Consider the following 23,689-nt stretch of genomic DNA (forward strand, 5'->3'; position numbering starts at 1 on the left):
CCTAGATTACCATTAGCCTAAACCTGTCATGTCTATAACCAACCAATCACTGCTCAAAGAAAGACACCAAGAAGTGACAAGGTAATATCAGTTTTATTAGCTATAGTTGTGGCGAATATCTCCTACTACTGAAGGCAGCATCTTATACAAGCTCATCCGTTATTTACAAATAGAGAATAGCAACCCTATCAGTCTCACAGAATCATGTACTTTATATAACCACTCCATTGAGAAAGAGGGATATCAGCAGGGACTAACAGCCTCATAGAGAAACTTCTCTCTGAATGGTGTGTTAAAAAAGCAAAGGCTGCTGGATCTGTATGTAGTGACATTAGCTATGCTTCGGCAGGTAGTTATATAACAAGCTAAGAGCTTTCCAGTCAGAGCCTGCAGAGCTAGTATAGAACCCTGACTGTGAGAGGGGTGAGGGGAGGATTCACACGACAACAAACCAACCAAGGTGGAATCTCATTTACCTCATAGTGCCTCTGACCACGAGCGTGTTTGTGAGAGTTTTAGCTTGCAAGACATAGTGGCAGCGTGTGCAGCTGACAGGGAAGAGGGATAGTGTCTTTAGAGGTGGCCGAAAGGCAGTGGAGAGAATAGGAAGCATCCATCTTGTTGGTGCTATGCATCTGCGGTGTGTCTTCAGTGTCACAGCCAGCGGCAGTGTTCCACGACAAGCCATTGTCGTTACAGTGCTCGATCACAGAAAAACAAGGTAGGGATGGACACACGCATGCACACACACGCTAGTGCTGAGCGATTAGTGCTTTTTGAGGTCAGTTCGAGTTTTTTTTATTTTTATAATAATAATCACAGTTAACGATTTCTGGTTATTTTTTCCCCTTTTCTTTTTACATGAAATTACTACCTTAAAATGATTTTAACACGTTTTAATTGAAATTCCAAAGCCAAATACTGAGAACATTCAATTGCCAAAACATTGAAAACCAGCCATTGTCTTATTACTTTATTGATTGACTTTATTTTATTTAATTCTTTAGTCATTCTCTCATCTCTGTTCATCTCATCTCTGCTCTGCTCATCTCTGCTCTGCTCATCTCTGCTCTGCTCATCTCTGCTCTGCTCTGCTCTGCTCATCTCTGCTCATCTCTGCTCTGCTCTGCTCTGCTCTGCTCTGCTCTGCTCTGCTCTGCTCATCTCTGCTCTGCTCTGCTCTGCTCTGCTCATCTCTGCTCTGCTCTGCTCATCTCTGCTCTGCTCATCTCTGCTCTGCTCTGCTCTGCTCTGCTCTGCTCTGTTCATCTCTGCTCTGCTCTGCTCATCTCTGCTCTGCTCATCTCTGCTCATCTCTGCTCTGCTCATCTCTGCTCTGCTCATCTCTGCTCTGCTCATCTCTGCTCTGCTCATCTCTGCTCTGCTCATCTCTGCTCTGCTCATCTCTGCTCTGCTCATCTTTGCTCTACCCATCTCATCTCAGCTCAGGCAGTAGCAGCCAGCCGGCCAGACCACCATCTAACAAGAAATTGAACATAAATGATTCTGAGCTATTATCCACTGTAAAAAACCACTGCTATTGCGTTCTGCTGCCCAGGTGTTGCTGACGCATGCCAGATCTTACATATCAACTAACCACATCATACTGTATAGCGGTCGACCGATTAATCAGAATGGCCGATTAATTAAGGCCGATTTCAAGTTCATATAACAATCGGAAATCGGTATTTTTGGGCGCCGATTTTGAAGATTTTTTAAAATATTTTTTTTACACCTTTATTTTACTAGGCAAGTCACATTCTTATTTTCAATGACGGCCTAGGAACATTCTGCCTCGTTCAGGTGCAGAACGACAGATTTTTACCTTGTCAGCTCAGGGGATCCAATCTTGCAACCTTACAGTTAACTGTCTGTTACGCGAATGCAGTAAGCCAAGGTAAGTTGCTAGCTAGCATTAAACTTATCTTATAAAAAACAAAAAATCAACGACTGTCGTTGCTCCAATGTGTACTTAACCATAAACATCAATGCCTTTCTTAAAATCAATACACAAGTATATATTTTTAAACCTGCATATTTAGTTAAAAGAAATCCAGGTTAGCAGGCAATATTAACTAGAGAAATTGTGTCACTTCTCTTGCGTTCATTGCACGCAGAGTCAGGGTATATGCAACAGTTTGGGTTGCCTGGCTCTTTGCAAACTAATTTGCCAGAATTATGACATAATATTGAAGGTTGTACAATGTAACAGGAATATTTAGACTCATGGATGCCACCCCTTAGATACGGAACAGAATAAACGTTTTGTTTTCGAGGTGATAGTTTCCGGATTTGACCGAAGGCTCGTATTTCTGTGTGTTTATTATAGTTAAGTCTATGATTTGATATTTGATAGAGCAATCTGACTGAGGGGTGGTAGGCAGCAGCAGGGTCATAATAGTCAAAGGTATATGGTTTAGAGAGAAATAGTTGACGCGTTATAATTCCTGTAATAACTTGCGGCTGAACTTGAAAAGGGGTTCCTTCGTTATTTTACCGTTCATGTCTTCCATACAGAATATCTTGATCTACTTCAAATATGGTCTGTGTTTCGTGCAGGCTTAAATCGCCTCGGCGTTTTGATACTCGTGTAAATCTCACTAGGATAAGGTAACGTTTGTCAACATGTTTTCATAAATCCACTCTACAATTTTTTTTTTTATCTTCGCTTATATTTAGCCAATATTGATCAGAGTTACGTTGTTCTATGGATATCTACACAGTTATAAAATTGGCACGGTGGTGTAAGCCTACACGAAACACAGACCTTATTTTAAGTGAATCTAAAAATATCCTATGGAATAAATGAATGAAGGAACCGCTTTTCAGATTTTGCTAGGTGTCATGGGAATTATGACTCGCACTTTGGTAGTCAATTCTTACCATGCCCATTATTAAAATAGGATTTCCTGCATATAGAAATTACAGTTTTTGTTTTCAAAATTCATCACAGGTAACTTAAACTCTATTTTTATTCGAACAGTTGGGAGTATTGGTCTCTTAAGCAGACTCTTCAGTATCATTGTCACTTCAGAGCTGTGTGTGTGTTTTACAGATGGCAGAGAAAAGCAGAGCACCAGTGTGGGACTATTACATGGAATTGGCACCAGGGAAAGCAAGGTGTCTTATTTGTGATAATGATGTAAGCATGGGGTCAGCAACGGCTAAATCAAAAAATACCATCAACCTGTGGAATCACCTATATAAATAAATAAAATAAAAATTGTCCGATTAATCGGTATGGGCTTTTTTTGTCCTCCAATAATCGGTATCGGCGTTGAAAAATCATAAACGGTCTATCTCTAATGCAGTACTCTATATTACAGCAATCTGGTGCCCGACAGAACAGTCGATGACATGGCACGCAACCATTGGTTGATGCATGCCATTCTGAGCAGGGAAACGTGACCGTAATCTCTGTGCTCCCTAATGAGTCATCCTGTTTAGCTAGGCTAGTAGCTAACTAGATGGCTAGCTAGTAGCTCCTTATGCTGCAGAGCTGTCTGACAAAATTACTACAAGTCCTACAACTATCAATTGTGTAGAGCTACTTCACCAACTGTCTCTATCCCTCTCGTCGTTGTGTACATTCCTCTCTCATGAGTCTGTCAGGGGGCCTGGATAAACAGGGCAGGTAGTGGATTATGGGCATTGAGGTTAATTAGCACGTTTTCTGTGCTGAACTAAGTTGAATATTTTCCCGTTGAAAACTACAAATTCCTATAGCATCCCAGAGTTTGTTCTTGATCTGATTTCTCTCGTGCTTGCTTTGATTTATTTCTAGAGGAACGGCGAGTTGATCTCACAAAAAAAAAAAGAAGAACTAAATGCAATTCAAGTAATTTAATCAATGTCGATGCTGGTTAAATCGCTCAGCACACACACAAACAAACAAATCAAACATCAAAGAAAGTTGATGTACCTTCTGTTTTCTGGTCTCCGAAGGCTGTCTCCAGCGGAGGCCCAAATAAGGCTGCAGTGTCCTCTGGTACTGGCGCTGCCTTCTTCTCTGGTACTGGTACTGCTGGGGCTCTCTTACTTCTGGGAGGGAGATAAAGAGGGACAGACAGACAGGGTTAGTAGACATTCTCTGGTACTGTGGCTTTCTTACTGCTGAGGGATGGAGATAAGACAAGGACAGACAGGGACAGCAGGACGAGTCAGACGATCAGTCTACCACAGAAACTAAGACGAGCAAGCTTCCGTCACCTCACTCAGAACACTACAACAAGAGATGCATTCATGTCATAAGGGAAGGAAGGGGATGTATAAGCGTTCGACTTGAAGTTACTAAATCAGTGGCTGCTGATTGTCATCAGAGACTGAAGGTCGACAAGAGGTTCATGTAAAACTATGGATGTACAGACAAGTGCATGACTACACAGCCACAGCACCTGGGGCGAGTCTAGCAGGTCAGTGGGCAACAGATAAAGACGTACCTGGGAACTTGTAGCGCCGGGGCTGCCAATGTGGGGACCTCAATGGGTGCAGGACGTCTTGGCCGAGCCACCTGTATCTCTTCACCTGAGGAGAGATTCGTTCACAGTCGTTCACCTCAACTGACTCATCATACACACTGAAACACATTGAAGCTAATCGGTGACTTGGCTTTTCACCGGAGGCGTTTAACTTTAAACAACAAGACAAGAGGAAACAACTTAGATACTTACCAGAGTCCTTTGTCATCAACCCCTATAATAAAAACACATACATTTGAAAAAAGACACAAAAAACATATCACACATTACATTTCACACTCAAATGACTCATATGGAAATATTAAAGTGTTTTAAAAATCCATGAGTCACACCGTGTTAATGTGCACCTTAGACACAGTATTCCCAGGAGGGAGCCTATCCACTAGGTCAGAAAATGGTCTCTGTAGCCTCAGAATGAGATAATCGGATGAGAGCATTGGCTGGGCTGACTTAGCAACTGTCTCCACAGGGAAGTGGAGATCCACTAGGTCGGTTCTCTCTACCTCACGCAGAAATACTGTGGAACAATCGAGGAGCTATTGGCCATAGTACATAACAGATGATGTGTCGAGATGCGCTGTCCGAATCATGAAACAATATATTTCTGGAAAAGGTGTACTTATTGCAGAGTGAAATAAACATGCAGTTATGTACATTAATACAAATAATATATACTTTATAATGGCCATTAGGATTTATAGACAAGCTAATTTGGGGCGGCAGGTAGCCTAGTGGTTAGAGCTTTGGGCCGGATCAAATCCCAGAGCTGACAAGGTAAAAATCTGTCGTTCTGCCCCTGAACACTCTTCCCCGGTAGGCTGTCATTGTAAATAAGAATTTGTTCTTATCTGACTTGCCTAGTTAAATAAAAGATTTAAAAAATAAATAAATAAATAATAATATACCCTGAGTGTACAAAACATTAAGAATACCTGCCTAATATTGAGTTTCATCCCCCTCTCGTCGAGCATGGACTCTACAAGGTGTCGAAAGCAATCAACAGGGATGCTGGCCCATGTGGACTCCAATGATTCCCACAGTTGTATCATGTTGGCTGGAAGTCCTTTGGGTGGTGGACCATTCTTGATACACACGGAAAACCGTTGATCATGAAAAACCCAACAGCGTTGCAGTTCTTGACACAAACCGGTGCGCCTGGCACCTACTGTACTACCATCGCCCGTCCAAAGACACTTCTAATCTTTTGTCTTGCCAATTCACCCCCTGAATGGCACACATACAGTACACCATCCATGTCTTAAGGCTTAAAAATAATTCTTTACCCGGTCTCCTACCCTTCATCTACACTGACTGAAGTGGATTTAACAGGTGACATCAATAAGGGATCAAGGCTTTCATCTGGATTCACCTGGTCAGTCTATGTCATGGAAAAAGCAGGTGTTCATAATGTTTTGTGCACTCAGTGCATAGTGGCAGTTCAGTGGGCACAGAAAGCAGTCAGAGGCAGATAGAAAGAGCAGGTCTTTGAAGCCTTGTGTAAAGCCCAAAACATTATACACCCTGCACAAAATTGAGAGGGACAGATATATAACACAGATGAGATTGTGTAATGAGAGAGAGAGATACAGAAATATGGTGCGAGAAACAGAAAGAAACTCAGAGGTAAAGAGAGAGCGACAAGGAGAGAAAGAGGGAGCAGGGATAGAAAAAGAGAGCGAGAGACCAAGACAGAGAGTGCTGCTTTTTAGTGAGAATACAGTGCATGAAATAACTCTCAAAGAGACACGATAAGAAAGAAAATAGAGGGAGAAGGGAGGAGGGAGAGTGTGAGATGGAAGGAGCGAGAGAGAGAGAGAGGGAGAGAGCAGCAGAGGAATCACTAGAATGCGGGGCTGAAGTGAGAGATCAAAGGGTCCAGCTGTCGACAGATGGGGTGAATCTCAAATGCCCTTTCTCAATTTCTTGAGTCGTGTCATCCCTTCTTCTACCCACCTCCTTAATATAATCAGGAGGAAGCAAGTAGACGGCGAAGACAGAGGATATGAGGAATCAAGGAAAGACTATTCAGATTTACCCAGGGACTTAAAGCCTAGTACAACAGGGACCATACTGTAGCAAATTAGCAATATTTTCCTGATCTGTTTCAACTGTCAACGCCACCTCAACCTTCTCCCCTCCACTCCTCCAGCAGGTTACAGGAAGCAGAGTGAGAAAAAGCGTTGGTAATTTACCCCAGGCCCCAGGGACAGACACGGAATGGAGGGACACTTACCGGGCTACGTCTCTATGACCAGCAAAAAGGAAGAGAGAAGAGATACCTGGTCAGAGAGTGATGAATCAGTAAAGCACACCTCTCCAACATAATACATTTTTACACTCAGAACTCAACAGTTACACTCAGTCAGTTAGAACCAGTAGCCTACTTCTCCAAAAGGCCCAACCAGATTCATCACCATTAAATGTCTGCAGTGGAAATTCAGCTTAGTCATCTCCGCACCAGAGAGACAGAGTGGTAAAGAAAGGTACAGTACAGTAGTTTACTGTCATAGTGATGTCACGATGAGAGAACAATGAGCCAGATACTTCACAGGACTGTATCCATCTGAAGCATCTGTTCAGATCTTCTCACCACCAAATATGGTGAGGAGAGGAAATCCTGTGGCAGAAAGTGGAAGAAGTTAGAGCTAGATGAAATATGCAAATACATGCTAGAACACCCAATGGGATCTCGGTAGCTCGTGCTTGGCTCTGCCCACAACGCTTAATTTGCTCCGTTTGGAAACGACATCCTGTGGTCTATCTTGGGTTTTTATAAAAATGTTGGTATAGGGGCTCCTACTCAGCTGTAGGCTACTTCCTGCTGGAAGGGGCAATGAGGCAGCAGTATTGTGTAAATGGAGCAATGACAGGTCAAGCGGAGGGCAGCAAAAAAATGTATAGGCCTGTGGTGCCATCATTAGCCGTGCCAGCAAGAATAGTTCAAATGGCAGCATGCTTTTTAAGAGTGCATGAGCCACAGCCTGAATGTGCTTTAAAATAGATCAACCACTGTCTCACATCTGATAACTTGCAAGCACATGGGATAGCTAAAAGTATGTTTGGCTACAATATGCTGTCCTAACATTCGAAAATGTTACCAAGGTGACATTGTCAAGAGTTAAAAAAATATATATATAAACTTGTAGCTAATTTTGGGTAGTCTTCACCAAGCAATTCTACGTCTAGCTAAGATGTTTTGTGGTGGTAGAATCTGTATTTATGACATTTGAAATGTGCACGTAAATTAGCTAGCTAGCACATCAGATAGCTAGTGTCTGTTTGCTGGCTGAACCAGTTTCAAATCAATCCATATGAAACTAAAGGAATGAATGCAAACATCAGTTCACACACACAATGCTGAATACACCCGCTGCTAGCTAGCGTATAGAAGTTTTCGGTAATGCACAAATTAGTTTTCATGACAATCTGTTCTGGCGTGATTAGTGTGCGGAGTTCTACAACACAGCTGACTGCTCTCTGCGGTGTTATCGCGTTGGCAAGATGTTTCAAAGCAGCGAGGCACAGTGCCAGCTGTAAAATACATGCGGATTTCTGAGAACAGTTCCAGAACTTTGGTGCAGTACAACTTCATCAACAAGCTGGCAAAATAGCTACCAATTCAAACAAGCCTTCAATAGGCTGCTAGCGGGAGAAAGTTTGCTCAGCTGATTGAACATGGTTTGCGGTAGTAGCCAGTGTGTCATCCACCGAGAGCGGAGTGATTTTCAGAAGTAGGGATGAGTTCCACAGATCAGTTGAGGGACGGGCTTCGCGTAGAAGTGACGGCATCTGACGTGAGACACTGCCAGTCACAATTTACATTATGATTTTGATGCTCTTGAACACCGCTATCGAGATCAACCATGCATAATGGGAGTAAAAAGCAGAGAGCTGAGAAGGGCTGAAGAGGAGCACGGATGACTCATTCACGCGCACGAGTGAGCGTGATGATTCATCCGTGGGTGTGCGATCATGCATGGGTGTGTATGTCAATATGTTGAGAGAGAAATCACAGTCATCCACAACCCATAATGACTGATCCAATTGGCCCTGTCCTCTCCACTGTTCAGGGGACCTGCTGTGGCTTCATTCAGCTGTATCCTTTTCCATCTCCCTTTAATATCTGCATCATTTTCTGCCCTTCCCCACCACCATTTCCCTTGTAATTCTTACCGTCGTTCTGTTTGTGTGGAATGCAACTGACTGACTGCTACAGCCTCAATTTAAACCTTACTCAGAGGAACTGAAATAAAAGCACACACACACACACACCACACATACTGCTGAGCTGTTGCGTCTTAGCCGCTAGCCAAAAGGTCCATGGATATTATGAGAGAAAGCAGCCAGATTTCCATCTTATCGGAGGTCACCATACAGCAGCTGTCTTCGTGCTGGTACTGTGGTAGTCCCAAATCCCACAACCTTTGGTTCTCATTCAGAGCAACCTGTTCTCCACAAATCCTGGTTCACCTGAGTGTGTTGTATTGCTATTGCATATTTCTCATAGTTCAATGTGACCCTTAGAGAGAAAAGTCAGTATGCCGAATCACAAACAGAAAGGGAGAAAGCAGCCATGCAAGTGTGCAATTCATGCTAACAGAGAGACAGGAAGCGAGGAGAGAAAAAGAAACCGACAACGAAATGCCAAGAACAGGCTTACCGGACTACTCCTCTACGGAAGTTAGCAGGTAGAGGGGGAAGAAAGGTAGAGACGGACAGAGGGAGGGGGCAGGACAAAGAGAGAGAGAGAGGAGAAAGGGGTAGAGAGGATACTTACTATATGTTATCGTAGAGCCACAATTACTGTACACACAAAATTGACTGACCAAACAAACGTGCGTGTCAATAGTGTTCTACTCTGATTTACGTAAGCGCCACAGCGAGAGCATAAGTATCCTCTATCTACCAATCGGTCTATCCATCTCACTTTCCACACCCATTCGTTCATCCATTTACAGTATATCGATAAGCGACTTTGATCTCATGAGTGACTGGATGTTTAATCAATAGTGATAGTTGTTGAGTACAAGGGAAAATCTAAATGATACATCTACTGCGCCGTGGACAGAAATGCCCATGGGGAGGTTAATCTGCTCTCTCTCACACACACACACACACACACACACACACACACACACACACACACACACACACACACACACACACACACACACACACACACACACACACACACACACACACACACACTTCCTCGGTCTCTCTTCTCTGTATTCTCAATAGCCACCCCCCTCTAAGAGCAACACATTCAGCTTTAATACAGAGAGATCGAGGTCAAGGGAGATAAAGAGGGAGGAAGAGAGAGAGGTGAAAGGGAGAAGGAGAGAGAGAAAATGCAGGAGAGATCAAATGAGGGAGCAAGAGAGGGCCAGGGAAGGAAATGTGGAAATAACCTCGCTGTTCGATTTAGCCTGTTAACCTTTGCTCTCTATCCCAGCTCTCTTTAGCCAATGTCCTGGTAACCGTTGCCAGGGCTACCTGGGCAAGCACACAGTTGCAATGGCGAGTGAGGGTCCACCATGTGACTCATGTTTAATTCATGACTGAGGTGAAAAGGTAGAAGTTCCAGCACTCTGGCCAGACTGGAGAGGTTTTACTAAATGGAGGAGATGCTAATTGGCACAGACTTAATCTGGAGAGTATAGGACAGAGCTGGCACTGCTTTCTATTCAGACGTGGGAGTTAGAACCGTTGCTTGGGGAGGCATCTCTATATTAAAGGACTTGAAAGACCTGGGGGTTAAATCCTTCTACATTAAAAGGTCTCTCCTAGACCAATGGCACGTAGTCTCCAACCCAATCTGTCCCCTAACCTAGTACAGTGACAGACCTTTCTGGAACAAGGTTTTGACAATGGGTTTTAGGTGATAACTTGACCGTCAGTAAGGAGGACATAATATAATTCTCTATGACTGACTGGCCACCCTCAGAACCACACAGACACTGTCTGCTATTATCCTGATCTATATTGTAAAATTCCTCTACACACAGAGAGAGCCATGTACACGTTAAAACAACCAAACACCTGCTCACTGTTCCAGGTTAGTGAGCTACCGGCTAGCAAGCGGCTCTACAGCCAGTGGATGGATTAATTATTGAGTCTGTAAGGTTCTCGTATGACCAGAGACTGTCGTTGCGTACGTACAGCATACATCACTGCCTCACTGTGAATACCCACTTTCCAGGCTGAATTATTTACACTAGGTATGACACTAGAGGAGGGTTGATGGGGGGGTGGAGGGGGTTGGAAGGGAGGGGCCCCAGCCCAAAGAGAAACTCCTTAAACACCTCTCCCTCCCACTCCATCAACACCTCTCCCTCCTTTGGATCACTCTGCTCATTTAAGGTTTTAAGTGATGTTTTTCAATTGAGCAGGTTTGAATCTCATGGTTTCTCATGAAGTTGTTGTCATTGTGGTGTAGGAACTCTCCAGTTTAAAGTGTATAATGAGACTCAATAACACAGTGTCCGTTGGTTTCTGTGGGCTGCTTAGAGACATCTGCCTTGGGTTAAACTCCACTCCAGTAATTGGTAGTCCACTGAGGTCACAGCAGAATGCTCAAGTCCTGCCAGCCACCATTTCTCTCCCCAACATCCCTAGCATCAGCAATGTATTATGTAGTAGAGGGTAAACAAACCCCAGTGTCTCTCTCCCTAGTTCACTGTTACTACCAGAATATTGATGGAATAAGCCTCTGAGACAATATAATTCGCTCACAGGCAGGCATATAAGTGGATTAATGAGGAGAAAACACATGCAGTGTGACAGAGAAACACGCAGAGACGGTAAGAAATGTGTTATGAATGTTGGAAATAATTTCTTCATGAGGAACAGAACAGCAAGCAGATACAACAATTCAAACACATTCTAGAATACAGTATTCAGTAACAGAAAATGACACCATGGCCCCAGTGAGGGCAGAGCAGTGATGGCGGAGGGAGGGACTCACCAGAGGAGAAGGAGACAGAGCTATGTTGCCTATGGAGGCTTTGAGTTCATCTACTGACGGGGTCAAACAGTTGGCACTTTCCGCTGGTAATGGTTTAATCTTGATCTTAAACTTTTTCCGGTGGTCCTCCTCTCCCTCCGACTCGCTGGAGGAGAAGAAGTGTTCCTTGGGTGGTTTGGAGCCAGGTGGGTTGCCGTTAAAGACCGTCATCTTTTAATTGCTGAAAATCATAGGTCATTTACATTATATTTCAAGGAGTAGGGTGATGTTGCCCCTAGACGGTGAGCTTAGGCCAGTTCAGCATTTTCCCCACTAAATGGTTAAGGTCAGGATTGTGGGAGGGGAAGCTGATCCTAGATCTGTACTAGGGGAAACTCTGTACTCCGGACCGTTTCTATATCTACAACTCTACCAAATACTAGATACTACAGCATACAACAGCTTCTAATCAGGAGACCGTAGAATCTCCTCACAGAACAGCAGGTTCCGAAAAGCCTGGCAAATCTCCAAGCAATATCAGTCTAATCAATATATAGTTGTTCTAGGCCATATGCCGTAAGCTGTTATTGAGTTGAGTTATTTCTCGGCTGCCTGTTTGTTATTGAGTTGAGATGAAATTATGCTCAACGGTCTCAATGTTGATTTGTACTCATAGGCTGTTCTGTTGTGGGCTGAATACAAAATGTTTCTGATCTAGATAGACAGTCATTCACTAAGTCAATCATTGAGTCAGTCAGTCAAACAGTCAGTCAGACACAGACTCTACATGCAGAAAGTGAAGTGCTCATATTGTGACATGCAAACTATAAGTCACCTGTGATTTGGTGGAACTATAGTGCTATAGGTATAGTATTATGTGTAGGTGTACTATGTAACGTGAAATAGTTCATATCTAGCTCCATTAGGGTGTAGCTAGATGATAAAGGATATCTGATCCTGGCCCCTCCTCCTCGTCTGGCCTGAGACTGTAACCTTCATCGTCCACCGTAGGGGTGTTCTGAAACACACGAGCAACAGACACACCAACATCACACGCTGTGTTTACGACATGCGATTAGGGTTGGGCTCAATTCCATTTAAATTCTGTCAATTCAGTTTACTTCCTGAATTGATTGAATTGGATTTGACCTCAACCGATTGATTCTTTCTACATTAACATACACTCAGAATCTTTAGAAACGACAGTAGGACAGTAACAGAAGGGTCAGAAGAGTATCTACTGTCCATGACATATATATCTTTGAGAGTATGCCTGTAACATAATCATAGGTTTGTTTTTTTGTATGAGCTTGTTCAAAGGAAGAATGCTGGTTCCATACATATCTGTCCCAGTCGATCTCTCCAGAGAATCCATTGACAGCCGCACCATTGGCTTTCTTCTGTGACTGAAAACAGAATGACGCCAATCAGGATCCTGATTGCTCAACTCATGCAATACTACGCTAAGTGATTGGCTACTCAATGCTACCGATACAGGAACTATGAACCCAATTAGTAACGATACACCTAAGGATTACCTAAGGTCTGGTAGAGTAGAGTCTATAGTAACTATATATCCTACACTAGAAGGGACTCCAATAGTGTTCAATACCGATTCAATCTCTTGGGGATCCTGGATGATGACAGTCGAGTCCACAATACAGAGAATACAAATACAATTAAATCAAATCATGTAAGGAAATTCAATACCTCACAAAACAGTTAAATTCAACAATAGACTCATTTGATTTGATTCTGGAGTCAATGAAAAAAAGGGCCACCAATGTTACAGTGCTGATTCACCTAAAGGGCTGAGCAGTACTAAACCAAGCTTGTAAAATAGGCAATCATGTCTTCACCTTCCAGCAATGACATTATTAAGCATCTTTATTGACAACACAATTCAATAATTTCACAGTTGAATAAGTCGACCAATTAATCCATTGGATAAAGCATAAATGATTTTGTGATACTTACACCCCCTTCTCTGTCAGGGGACCCCCTGTGAAAGAGATAGAGAGAAAGAGAAAAAAATGGGGGGGGGGAGAGTAGGGAGCAAAGAGAAAGTAAGGATCTTGAAATCCACTTTCCATATTTTCTCCTAACACTTAAGCACACTGCCAATTAGCAAAGCAGCTCACTAGAAAACCCCAGGTCTGTAGGGGCTTTCTAATACCCTTTACAGACAGACTTTATGGCATGTTGCCTGTAAAAAAATATATATATATAATCTGGCCAAAATATGTTGAGCTCAATTCATACAGTCCCATTTTTATCACATTCCTGCCGGGATAAGCATTTTCAAAATAATTGAATGGCATAATCTAATTATGTTACTGGTCTGTGCAGCCCGTATGCTACATGGCTACGCCATGCACATGAAATCAATAGCCATTTTGTTCATTTAAATTAAACAGACAAGACACATCTAAGTTACCCTGATCACAGTCAACACACATAGTAGGCTAAGAATAAAATGAAATATAACAGAATAAAATACAAATTATATTTTTCCCACTCAACTTGCGCCACGGCAACATGTGGAACTGCTGTCATATAGAAAAAGTTACACTATATATACAAAAGTATGTGGACACCCCTTCAAATGAGGGGATTCGGCTATTTCAGCCACACCCGTTGCTGAAAGGTGTATAAAATTGAGCACACCGCCATGCAATCTCCATAGACACACATTGGCAGTAAAATGGGCCGCACTGAAGAGCAACTTTCAACATGGCACCGTCATAGGATGCCACCTTTCCAATAAGTCAGTTCGTCAAATTCCTGCCATGCTATAGCTTCCCCGGTCAACTGGAAGTGCTATTATTGTGAAGTGGAAACGTCTAGGAGTAACAAAAGCTTGGCCGCAAAGTGGTAAGCCACACAAGCTCACAGAACTTTACCGCCGAGTGCTGAAGCGCATAGCTCATATAAATCGTCTGTCCTCAGTTGTAACACTCACTATCGAGTTCCAAACTGCCTCAGGAAGCAACGTCAGCACAAGAACTGTTCACCAGGAGCTTCATGAAATGGGTTCCCATGGCCGAGCAGCCGCACACAAGCCTAAGATCACCATGCTCAATGACAAGCGTTGGCTGGAGTGGTGTAAAGCTTGCCGCCATTGGACTCTGGAGCAGTGGAAAGAGTTCTCTGGAGTGGTGGATGAATCTGGGTTTGGCGGATGCCAGGAGAACACAACCTGCTCCAATGCATAGTGCCAACTGTAAAGTTTGGTGGAGGAGGAATAATGGTCTGGGACTGTTTTTCATGGTTCGGGCTAGGCCTCTCTTAGTTCCAGTGAAGGGCAATCTTAACGCCACAGACGATTCTGTGCTTCCAACTTTGTGGCAACAGTTTGGTTTGTCAAAATTGGTGTGGAAGAACTTAACTGGCCTGCACAGAGCCCTGACCTCAACCCCATCAAACTGCCTTAATTCTGCCGGACTCCAGGAAGAGTAGTTGCTGCCTTGGCACCAGCTAATGGGGATCCAAAAAAATATATACAAATACACCTCTGGGATGCATTGGAAAGCCGACTGCGAACCAGGCCTAATCGCCCAACATCAGTGCTGCTCTTGTGCTCTCACTAATGCTCTTGTGGCTGAATGGAAGCATGTTCCTGCAGCAATGTTCCAAAAGTGTGGAAAGCTTTCCCAGAATAGTAGAAGCTGTTATAGCATCAGATCAACTCCATATTAATATCCCATGATTTTGGAATGAGATGTTCGACGAGCTGGTGTCCACATACTTTTGGTCATGTAGTGTACAGTACATTCGGAAAGTATTCAGACCACTTCACTTTTTCCACATTCCGTTACAGCCTTATTCTAAAATTGATTAAATACATTTAAAAAACTCAGCAATTTACACACAATACCCAATAACAAGAAAGTGAAAACAGATTAATTTTTTTGCAAATGTATTAAATATTAAAAACAGAAATACGTTATTTACATAAGTATTCAGACCCTTTGCTATGAGACTCGAAATTGAGCTCAGGTGCATCCTGTTTCCTTTGATCATCCGTGAGATGTTTCTACAACATGACTGGCGTCCACCTGTGGTAAATTAAATTGATTGGAGATGATTTGGAAAGGCACAAACCTGTCTATATAAGGTCCCACATTTGACAGTGCATGTCAGAGAAAAAACCAAGCCATGAGGTCAAAGGAATTGTCCGTAGAGCTCCGAAACAGGATTGTGTCGAGGCACAGATCTGGGGAAGGGTACCAAACATTACTGCAGCATTGAAAGTCCCCAAGAACACATTAGCCTCCATCATTCTTAAATGGAAGAAGTTTGGAACCCCATAGAGCTGGCCGCCCGGCCAAACTCAGCAATCTGGGGAGAAGGGCCTTGATCAGGGAGGTGACCAAGAACCTGATGGTCACTCTGACAGAGCTCCAGAGTTCCTCTGTGGAGATGGGAGACCCTTACAGAATGACAACCATCTCTGCAGCACTCCACCAATCAGGCTTTTATGGTAGAGTGGCCAGAGGGAAGCTACTCCTCAGTAAAAGGCATATGACAGCCCGCTTGGAGTTTTCCAAAAGGACTCACAGACCATGAGAAACAAGATTCTCTGGTCTAATGAAACTAAGATTGAACTCTTTGGCCTGAATGATAAGGGTCACGTCTGGAGGAAACCAGGCACCGCTCAGCACCTGGCCAAAACCATCCCTATGGTGAAGCATGGTGGTGGCAGCATCATGCTGTGGGAATATTTTTCAGCGGAAGGGACTGGGAGACTAGTAAGGATAGAGGGAAAGATGATCTGCGCAAAGTATAGAGAGATCCTTCAGAGCACTCAAGAGCTCAGACTTGTGCGAAGGTTCAACTTCCAACAGGACAACGCAAGAGTGACTTCGGGACAAGTCTCTGAATGTCCTTGAGTGGCCCAGCCAGAGCCCAGACTTGAACCCGATCTAACATGTCTATAGAGACCTGAAAATAGCTGTGCAGCGAGGTTCCCCATCCAACGAAGAATGGGAGAGATGCTTCAACAAAGTACTGAGTAAAGAGTCTGAATACATTTTTTTGCAAAAAAAAATTAAAACCCGTTTTTGCTTTGTTATTATGGGGTATTGTGTGTAGATTGATGAGTGGGGGAAAAACTATTTATTCCATTTTAGAATAAGGCTGTAACGTAAAAAAATATGGAAAATTGAAATTTTGCATCCATAATGTTTCTGATCAGCGATAGATGAACTATACCACCTCCACCTGTTTGCTCAAATCAGAGAATTACACAGATATACAGACAGAGATTCAGTTAAACAACATCACATTGATTGATTAAGACAAGTCACAGGCTTTTGGTCGGGAGTAGGCCTAGGCTAATAAGCCACTGCGAGTGAAGAGCAAAAACTACTGTACATAACACGCTGGCGAAGTGTTCTGATCTGTGCTAACAAATGATCCAATTAGACAAGATGATCATGAGCAGCACTCACCTCAGCTAACATTTATACAGTCTAATTGTAGTCAAACCAATATCCAAAATGAGTTTCAGTGAAAAGAAAGAGAAAATAAAAATGTAAAAAAATCGGACATGGATTGATTAATCAAGACGAGTCCCCGCGCTCGTCTCAAAGAGGCGCAAAATGGTGCTGAAATCGTTGACCGCACGCGGGCAGGCTATTGCTTAAAATCCTATTGTAACAATTGGATGACTTTGGGTGTTTCAGTAATCAACCATTTTTAGCAATTGCATTAGCCTACTTTATTCCTATTCCCGCAGTAATTCTTTATAGATCCACACAGTTGTGGTTAAGAAAACAGTGCATGTGGTGGGCTAAGCGACGAGACCGGTGAAATGACGCCTCGCCAACTTTAGAACTGCCTGGATGATAGAAGTAATGGCCGCTGCCTAGCAACCACCCAGAGCTTAAGAGCGTAGTGTGTACCAATGCTGCCACAGCAACATTTCATACTAAGCCGTAGGTAGAACTTTACAGCAATCATGACTAGGTCGGTTGGCGGAAATAAAAGAAGAGATTTTGTTGCTGGCAATTATATATAAGTGAAAGTCGACAAAAAGTTGCCGGGATGCTAAAGTTGTATTGGTTTGAAACATGTATAAGGGATGACTTCCCCTGCAAACAGTACACACACACACACACACAGACACACACACAAGAACACACACACACACAAGCACACACACAAGCACAAACAGTGTTGTAGTGGAGGGTAATACCACTACATCACTGGGCACAAACACTTGCATGCACGCACACACAGCAACAGATTCATACCCGCCTATCAGATGTCCTGAATCAAAATGAAAAGCTATCGTTCATGGATGCACATACAACCCAGTGAGGGGAATCGGTACTTCCCAAACAGCATTAGAAAAAACACTAGGTCCAGGTCGTGATTGATCACAGTCCTGAGCCTTGAAGTCAGAGTTACAGGCAGTTTCACAGAGGCATGGGCACAGCCATACAGCTGGCCAAGACAACAGTCCTCGGGTGAGTGGATATTATGGCTCAAACTGTAGAGCTCCTCAGGGGGAACGTAAACGTCCAGGGTCAACAGAACCTCAACGCCCTCGATGGAACGTTCACAGCCAGTGGAATCATCTTTGGGTGACAGTCGTGTATATGAATTTACGAGTGTGTGTGCGCAAGTTAGACTGGTAGACTTACGTTGAGTCATTGTCCTTGTCTCCCTTCTCTTTCTTCCGTATCCCGAAGGCCTTCCTGGTACGCTTTTTCAATCCTGAGGAGAAACCAGAGGAGAGACAGTTTAGTGTGTTAACAGATCAAACGCAGTCTCACACACACAGTCTCACACACACAGTCTCACACACAGTCACACACACAGTCACACACACAGTCACACACACAGTCAACAGGCAGCAGCATCAAAGAGCAAAAGTCAGAAACTCCCAGCTGTGAGCCGTGTGTGTATGAGTATGAGCGTGTGTGTGTGTTTATATCAAAAGGTGTCTAGGTATTGTATGTGCGTGAACTTGAGCATATTCATGTTTGTGTATACACATAGTGCATGTGTGTGTCTGTATGTACAGTGTGTGTGTGTGTCCTTCTGTGTGTATTCATAGAGTTCGAGCCAGGTTAAGCTCTCCAGCATCAGAACAGAGGCCCAGATCTATGGTCCGGTGGATCAAAGGTGAGCTTTTCATCCATTATTTAGTAGCAGAGCACTCTGTGAAGGCTAACACTATCGCGCTGTGAAGGCTAATATTCGTTCACATCTCAAATGGTGCTCATGGCCAATGCAGATGGATGCCTTTCTGTTGATCATCGATCTGTCAAGGCCCCCTCCTCTGATACAGATACTACCATTAGTACGAAGTCTAAATTCAGACTCTACCCAGTCTAAATCAATACACTGGACCATCAACAGAAATAACTCATAGTATAGCCAATGAGGAGGGAGGAATCTGGCACCTGCCTCTGCCTATACTTTATCCTCACTTAATATTTTACAGAATACAACAGAGCATGGCTGATAAGATAATTGCCTTCACAGCAGAGAAGCATTTCTCAGTAAACACAAATCAAGAGTATTCTGCTTCAAGAGATCTGTAACTTGCTGTGATACTAGACTATTAAAACACGAACTTCGAAGGGAAGCTAACTTTGTTGCTCTCCAAATTCAGTCCTCCGCAGACCAAAGAGACGGGAGCCGACTGAAATGACTTGGAACAGAATATTGAAGCAGCACAGCCACCGTAAAGATTACGTTCCAACAGCTCTAGCAGACTGAAATTGGCATGATTTCTTTGGGCCATATTAACATTCCAATGTTCCATTCTTACCCAAAATGAAGGCCCAGTTATCTCCCTGCATTTCTGGTCCCAGTATTCAAGCCTCGTCATTCTCTCATGTCTCTCGGTCTGTCGTCTCACGCCTCTACGGTACCTCTCAAACTACAGTGTGACTGACGCGCACTGCTGGACCCAGAGCCTTGAAGTGGGTGTCTGCACGAAGCAGCCTTGAACACACACACACACACACACACACACACTGTATCTTTATCCCTAGCCTCTATGTCAGCACTTGAATTCAACACCGGTGGCTCAACTCATGAATTAAAAACAAATGGGATGGTTGACGAACGGAGAATCAACACAGCACAGGAAGTAGGAAGCCTATCACCATGCAATCTCCTCAAGCAGTCTAAACACGCCTCGTCTATAGCATGCAAATTAAACTACCAGTCCAAGAGATACGCGACAAGAGTCAAAATATCTGTTTCTCTCGCTCTTCCTCCTCAGATACACAGTCATCTTCGGTAAGTCTCTGCCTATATCAGTACATACCTGTCCCTGTCTGTCTACACGCGCTGTGGAGACCTGTCACTACCTACCTATCCGTCTCAGCTGCCTCTGTCCTTCTGGGTGTCTGTCAGTACCTGCCTCTGTCACAGCCTCTGTCCCCGCTGGGTTTGTGGTTGCTTATCGCAGCCTGACCCTACATGGAACCAAAAAGGGTTATCCTGGGGACAGCCGAAGAACCATGTTGGAACCCTTTTTTCTAAGAGTGTAGTAGGCCTATGGGTAGTGGGTACTTGCCACTGCCTCACCTGCCCTGACTAGAGGGGTTTGCTTCTGTGGGTACCCGTCAAAAACCCAAATGAGAAATCGATCCGGAGAGGCCTGCTATCATTGATCCTGCTAACATATTCCCCTCTGCATCCTCAGGGCTCAGCCACATAACTATAATACCCTGGTGCAATGGAGCTGTACACACACACACACACACACACACACACACACACACAGGACACACGCACAGGAAGCATAGTAAGTGTCACATATATAGTATCAGTGACTCACACACAGCAAGACCCCCACCACTGTAATCATGGCGCCGGAGAAGGCGGCAGACGTTTTACATGTCCCCAACCGATTGTATTTTTTTATTAGCGGTTTTTGTAACTTAAAAAAAAAAAATTATTGTACATAATGTTGCTGCTACCATCTCTTATGACCGAAAATAACTTCTGGACAGCAGGACTGCGATTACTCACCACGGACTGGCAGAATCCTTTTTTTCCTTTAACGAGTCTGACGAGCCCAACGCGAACGATATACTGCTTTCTCAGGAACAGGCCCAGATCCCCGTGATTTGCACGAAGAGGAGGCAGAGAAAAAAGGGCCAAAGGGCAGGCTGCCTTCTGAGAATTCGTAGGCGATCGAAAAAAAACCCACTTCCTTCCATTCTGCAAGCAAACTTGCAATCTGGAGAATAAAATAGATGACCTACGAGCAAGATTAAACTACCAACGGAACATTCAAAACTGTAATATCTTATACTTCACGGAGTCATGGCTGAACGACGACACTATCAACATACAGCTAGCTGGTTATACGCAGTACAGGCAGGATAGAACAGCGGAATCTGGTAAGACAAGGGGCGGAGGGCTATGTACTTCTGTAAATAACAGCTGGTGCACGATATCTAAGGAAGTCTCAAGCTATTGCTCACCTGAGGTAGAGTATCTCATGATAAGCTGTAGACCACACTATCTACCTAGAGAGTTTTCATCTGTATTCTTCGTAGCTGTTTACATACCACCACAGTCAAAGGCTGGCACTAAGACAGAATTGAACGAGCTGTATTCCGCCATAAGCAAACAAACAAAAACGTTCACCCAGAGGCGGCACTCCTAGAAGTGGGGACTCTAATGCAGGGAAACTGAAATGACCAAATTTCTATCAGCATGTTAAACGTGCAACCAGTGGGGGAAAAAAAAGGAACACCTTTACTCCACACACAGAGACGCATGCAAAGCACTCCCTCGACCAACATTTGGCAAATCTGACCATAATTATATCCTCCTGATTCCTGCTTACAAGCAAAACATTTAAGCAGGAAGCACTAGTGACTTGGTCAATTAAAAAAGTGGTCAGATGAAGCAGATGCTAAACTACAGGATGATTTTGCTAGCACAGACTGGAATATAATCCGAGATTCCTTCGATGGCATTGAGGAGTACACCACATCAGTCATTGGCTTCATCATGTGACGACCCTCCCACTCTGTCTGCCGTATTCTCTCTTTGTTCTTGTTTACATTTTAGGATGCCGGTGGGCGGAGTTGGGAGGGTCATCAGCTACATGGGAAACACCTGGGCCCGGTGTGTCCCAGGATAAATACACCACTTCCCCATTCATGGAAGAGACATGCTCCATGCAGACACCTTTATAGATTTTGTTGTGTATCTTGGTGGCTTTTGGTTGTTTGCTTTGGCACCTTTCAACACCCTGCATTATCACATTCATGCATGCAAAACACTCACTTACACTACTGATTACACACACCACTGTATATTGTACTTACATATACTTTATTTAATAAATATGTTTTGTTACTCCTTATCTCCACGTTGTCTCCCTTTTGTTGCGGGCTTTGAGTCGGTTCGTGACAAGTGGGAGCTCATCCGGGATCTTTGAACTTATTGGTTTGGGAGAACGTGGAGGTATGTTAAATTCTGTACGTGTTTGGTTTGCATATTTTTGTTTGAGTTTGATAGGCCCAGTATTGGTTGCCTTTGTTGTTTGGTTTGTGCTGCGTTGGAGATGGTATAATGGTTAGTTTCCAGGCCCTGCCCAGCCTGGAAACTCTTGTTCTACTTTCTGTTGGGACATCGGTCTGAGGAGGTGAGTAAATCGTCTGTGTACCTCGGTGGGAGATTTGGGTAGGGTAGTGGAACTTACTACCCGGAGCTATAGCCCTTTTCCCCTGATAGGCTTAGCGACGTGTTTCAGTTTTGGAATATGTTGGGCATGGATAATGTTTGTTATTTTTGTGTGGTGTCTGTGGACTGAGCAGTTGTCTCGGGTGCACATCCGTGGCTTGGTGGAATTTTCCAGCATGCTGGGGAGTTTTATTTCCTTGCCAGTGGGCTACAGTGCGTAAAAATCTGCACGAAGACCAGGGTTGAGTTATTGTAGGTTTTGGGGAAGCTCCGTATCTCATCTCTCTTCTGTGGTGCTCAGGGTGATTGTCATTTCTCTGGTTGTGGTCTGATATGCTCAGCAGAGGGGTTGAGCAAGATAATTTACTTATGAATATGGCGTCTTATGTAGATGAGTTCATTCACTTTCCATCAGAGGAAATGTTAGGATTATGTACTAAAGAACAGCTGTTGAAGATCGCTGAACACTACAAGGTTGACTGATTGAAATGAGTGAAATTCTGTTACGTTGGGAAGTGACTGAATCGTTGGGAGTTGTAGTTAAAATTAAGGACCCTGATGTTCTTTTCTTTGGAGTTTGTAGCTGATGCGGTCTTTTGTGCCCTGTTCCTGAATGTTTACGTGGCTGACCATTGTTTGGTGTTGTCATGTTCTATATCTTTCCTGTCTGTTCCCTCCCGGTCTTGTGTTCTTCTTTCCTCTTAAATGTTGCTTCCTGTGTGCAAAGGTTGCTGAGGTCTGGGGAGGAGGAGGTTGGCTGGGGCAAGTGGAAGTGTGAACACGTAACCCCTCATAAATTTTGGGATGCAGAGGCTGTGTCAATTTAGGGACGCAGAGGCTGTGTCAATTTAGGGACGCAGAGGCTGTGTCAATTTAGGGACGCAGAGGCTGTGTCAATTTAGGGACGCAGAGGCTGTGTCAATTTAGGGACGCAGAGGCTGTGTCAATTTAGGGACGCAGAGGCTGTGTCAATTTAGGGACGCAGAGGCTGTGTCAATTTAGGGACGCAGAGGCTGTGTCAATTTAGGGACGCAGAGGCTGTGTCAATTTAGGGACGCAGAGGCTGTGTCAATTTAGGGACGCAGAGTCAGGTCAGATGTGGTAGGGCTTGCCAACATTACAGACTACAAAGAGAAGCACAGTCGAGAGCTGCCAAACGACACGAGGCTACCAGACAAGCTAAACTATTTCTATGCTTGCTTCGAGGCAAATGGCACTGAAACATGCATGAGAGCACCAGCTGTTCCGGAAGACCTTTAAACAGGTCAACATTCACAAGGCCGCAGGACCAGACGGATTACCAGGACATGTACTGCGAGCATGCGCTAACCAACTGGCAAGTGTCTTCACTGACATTTTCAACGTTTCCCTGTCCGAGTCTGTAATACCAACATGTTTTAAGCAGACCACCATAGTGCCTGTGCCGCCCAAGAACACTAAGGTAACCTGCCTCAATGACGACCGACCCCCGTAGCACTCACGTCTGTAGCCATGAAGTGCTTTGAAAGTCTGGTCATGGCTCACATCAACACCATTATCCCAGAAACCCTAGACACACTCCAATTTGCATAACGCCCCAACAGATTCACAGATG

The 23,689-nt window shown here is 43.9% G+C and overlaps 1 protein-coding gene across 3 annotated transcripts in view; it reads right to left on the reverse strand.

Annotated features, from left to right (window-relative positions):
* LOC139406794 (SH3-containing GRB2-like protein 3-interacting protein 1) overlaps positions 1-23,689 on the reverse strand; it is an 88,936-nt gene that overhangs the window by 17,804 nt on the left and 47,443 nt on the right. For 2 of the 3 annotated variants that reach the window (XM_071149830.1, XM_071149829.1), the window contains exons 1-4: positions 6,712-7,355; positions 4,671-4,692; positions 4,440-4,524; positions 3,923-4,041 (exon numbers count right to left, since the gene is read on the reverse strand). In XM_071149830.1, the coding sequence (XP_071005931.1) occupies positions 3,923-4,041; positions 4,440-4,524; positions 4,671-4,686 (220 nt within the window). In that variant the 5' untranslated portion in view covers positions 4,687-4,692; positions 6,712-7,355. Of the gene's footprint in view, positions 1-3,922; positions 4,042-4,439; positions 4,525-4,670; positions 4,693-6,711; positions 7,356-9,138; positions 9,151-11,445; positions 11,631-12,375; positions 12,443-12,764; positions 12,831-13,036; positions 13,058-13,401; positions 13,427-18,074; positions 18,148-23,689 lie in introns of those variants that run through there. The other variant, XM_071149831.1, reaches the window with a different exon arrangement.

Source organism: Oncorhynchus clarkii, chromosome 4, assembly GCF_045791955.1.
Source record: "Oncorhynchus clarkii lewisi isolate Uvic-CL-2024 chromosome 4, UVic_Ocla_1.0, whole genome shotgun sequence".
NCBI lineage: Eukaryota > Metazoa > Chordata > Actinopteri > Salmoniformes > Salmonidae > Oncorhynchus > Oncorhynchus clarkii.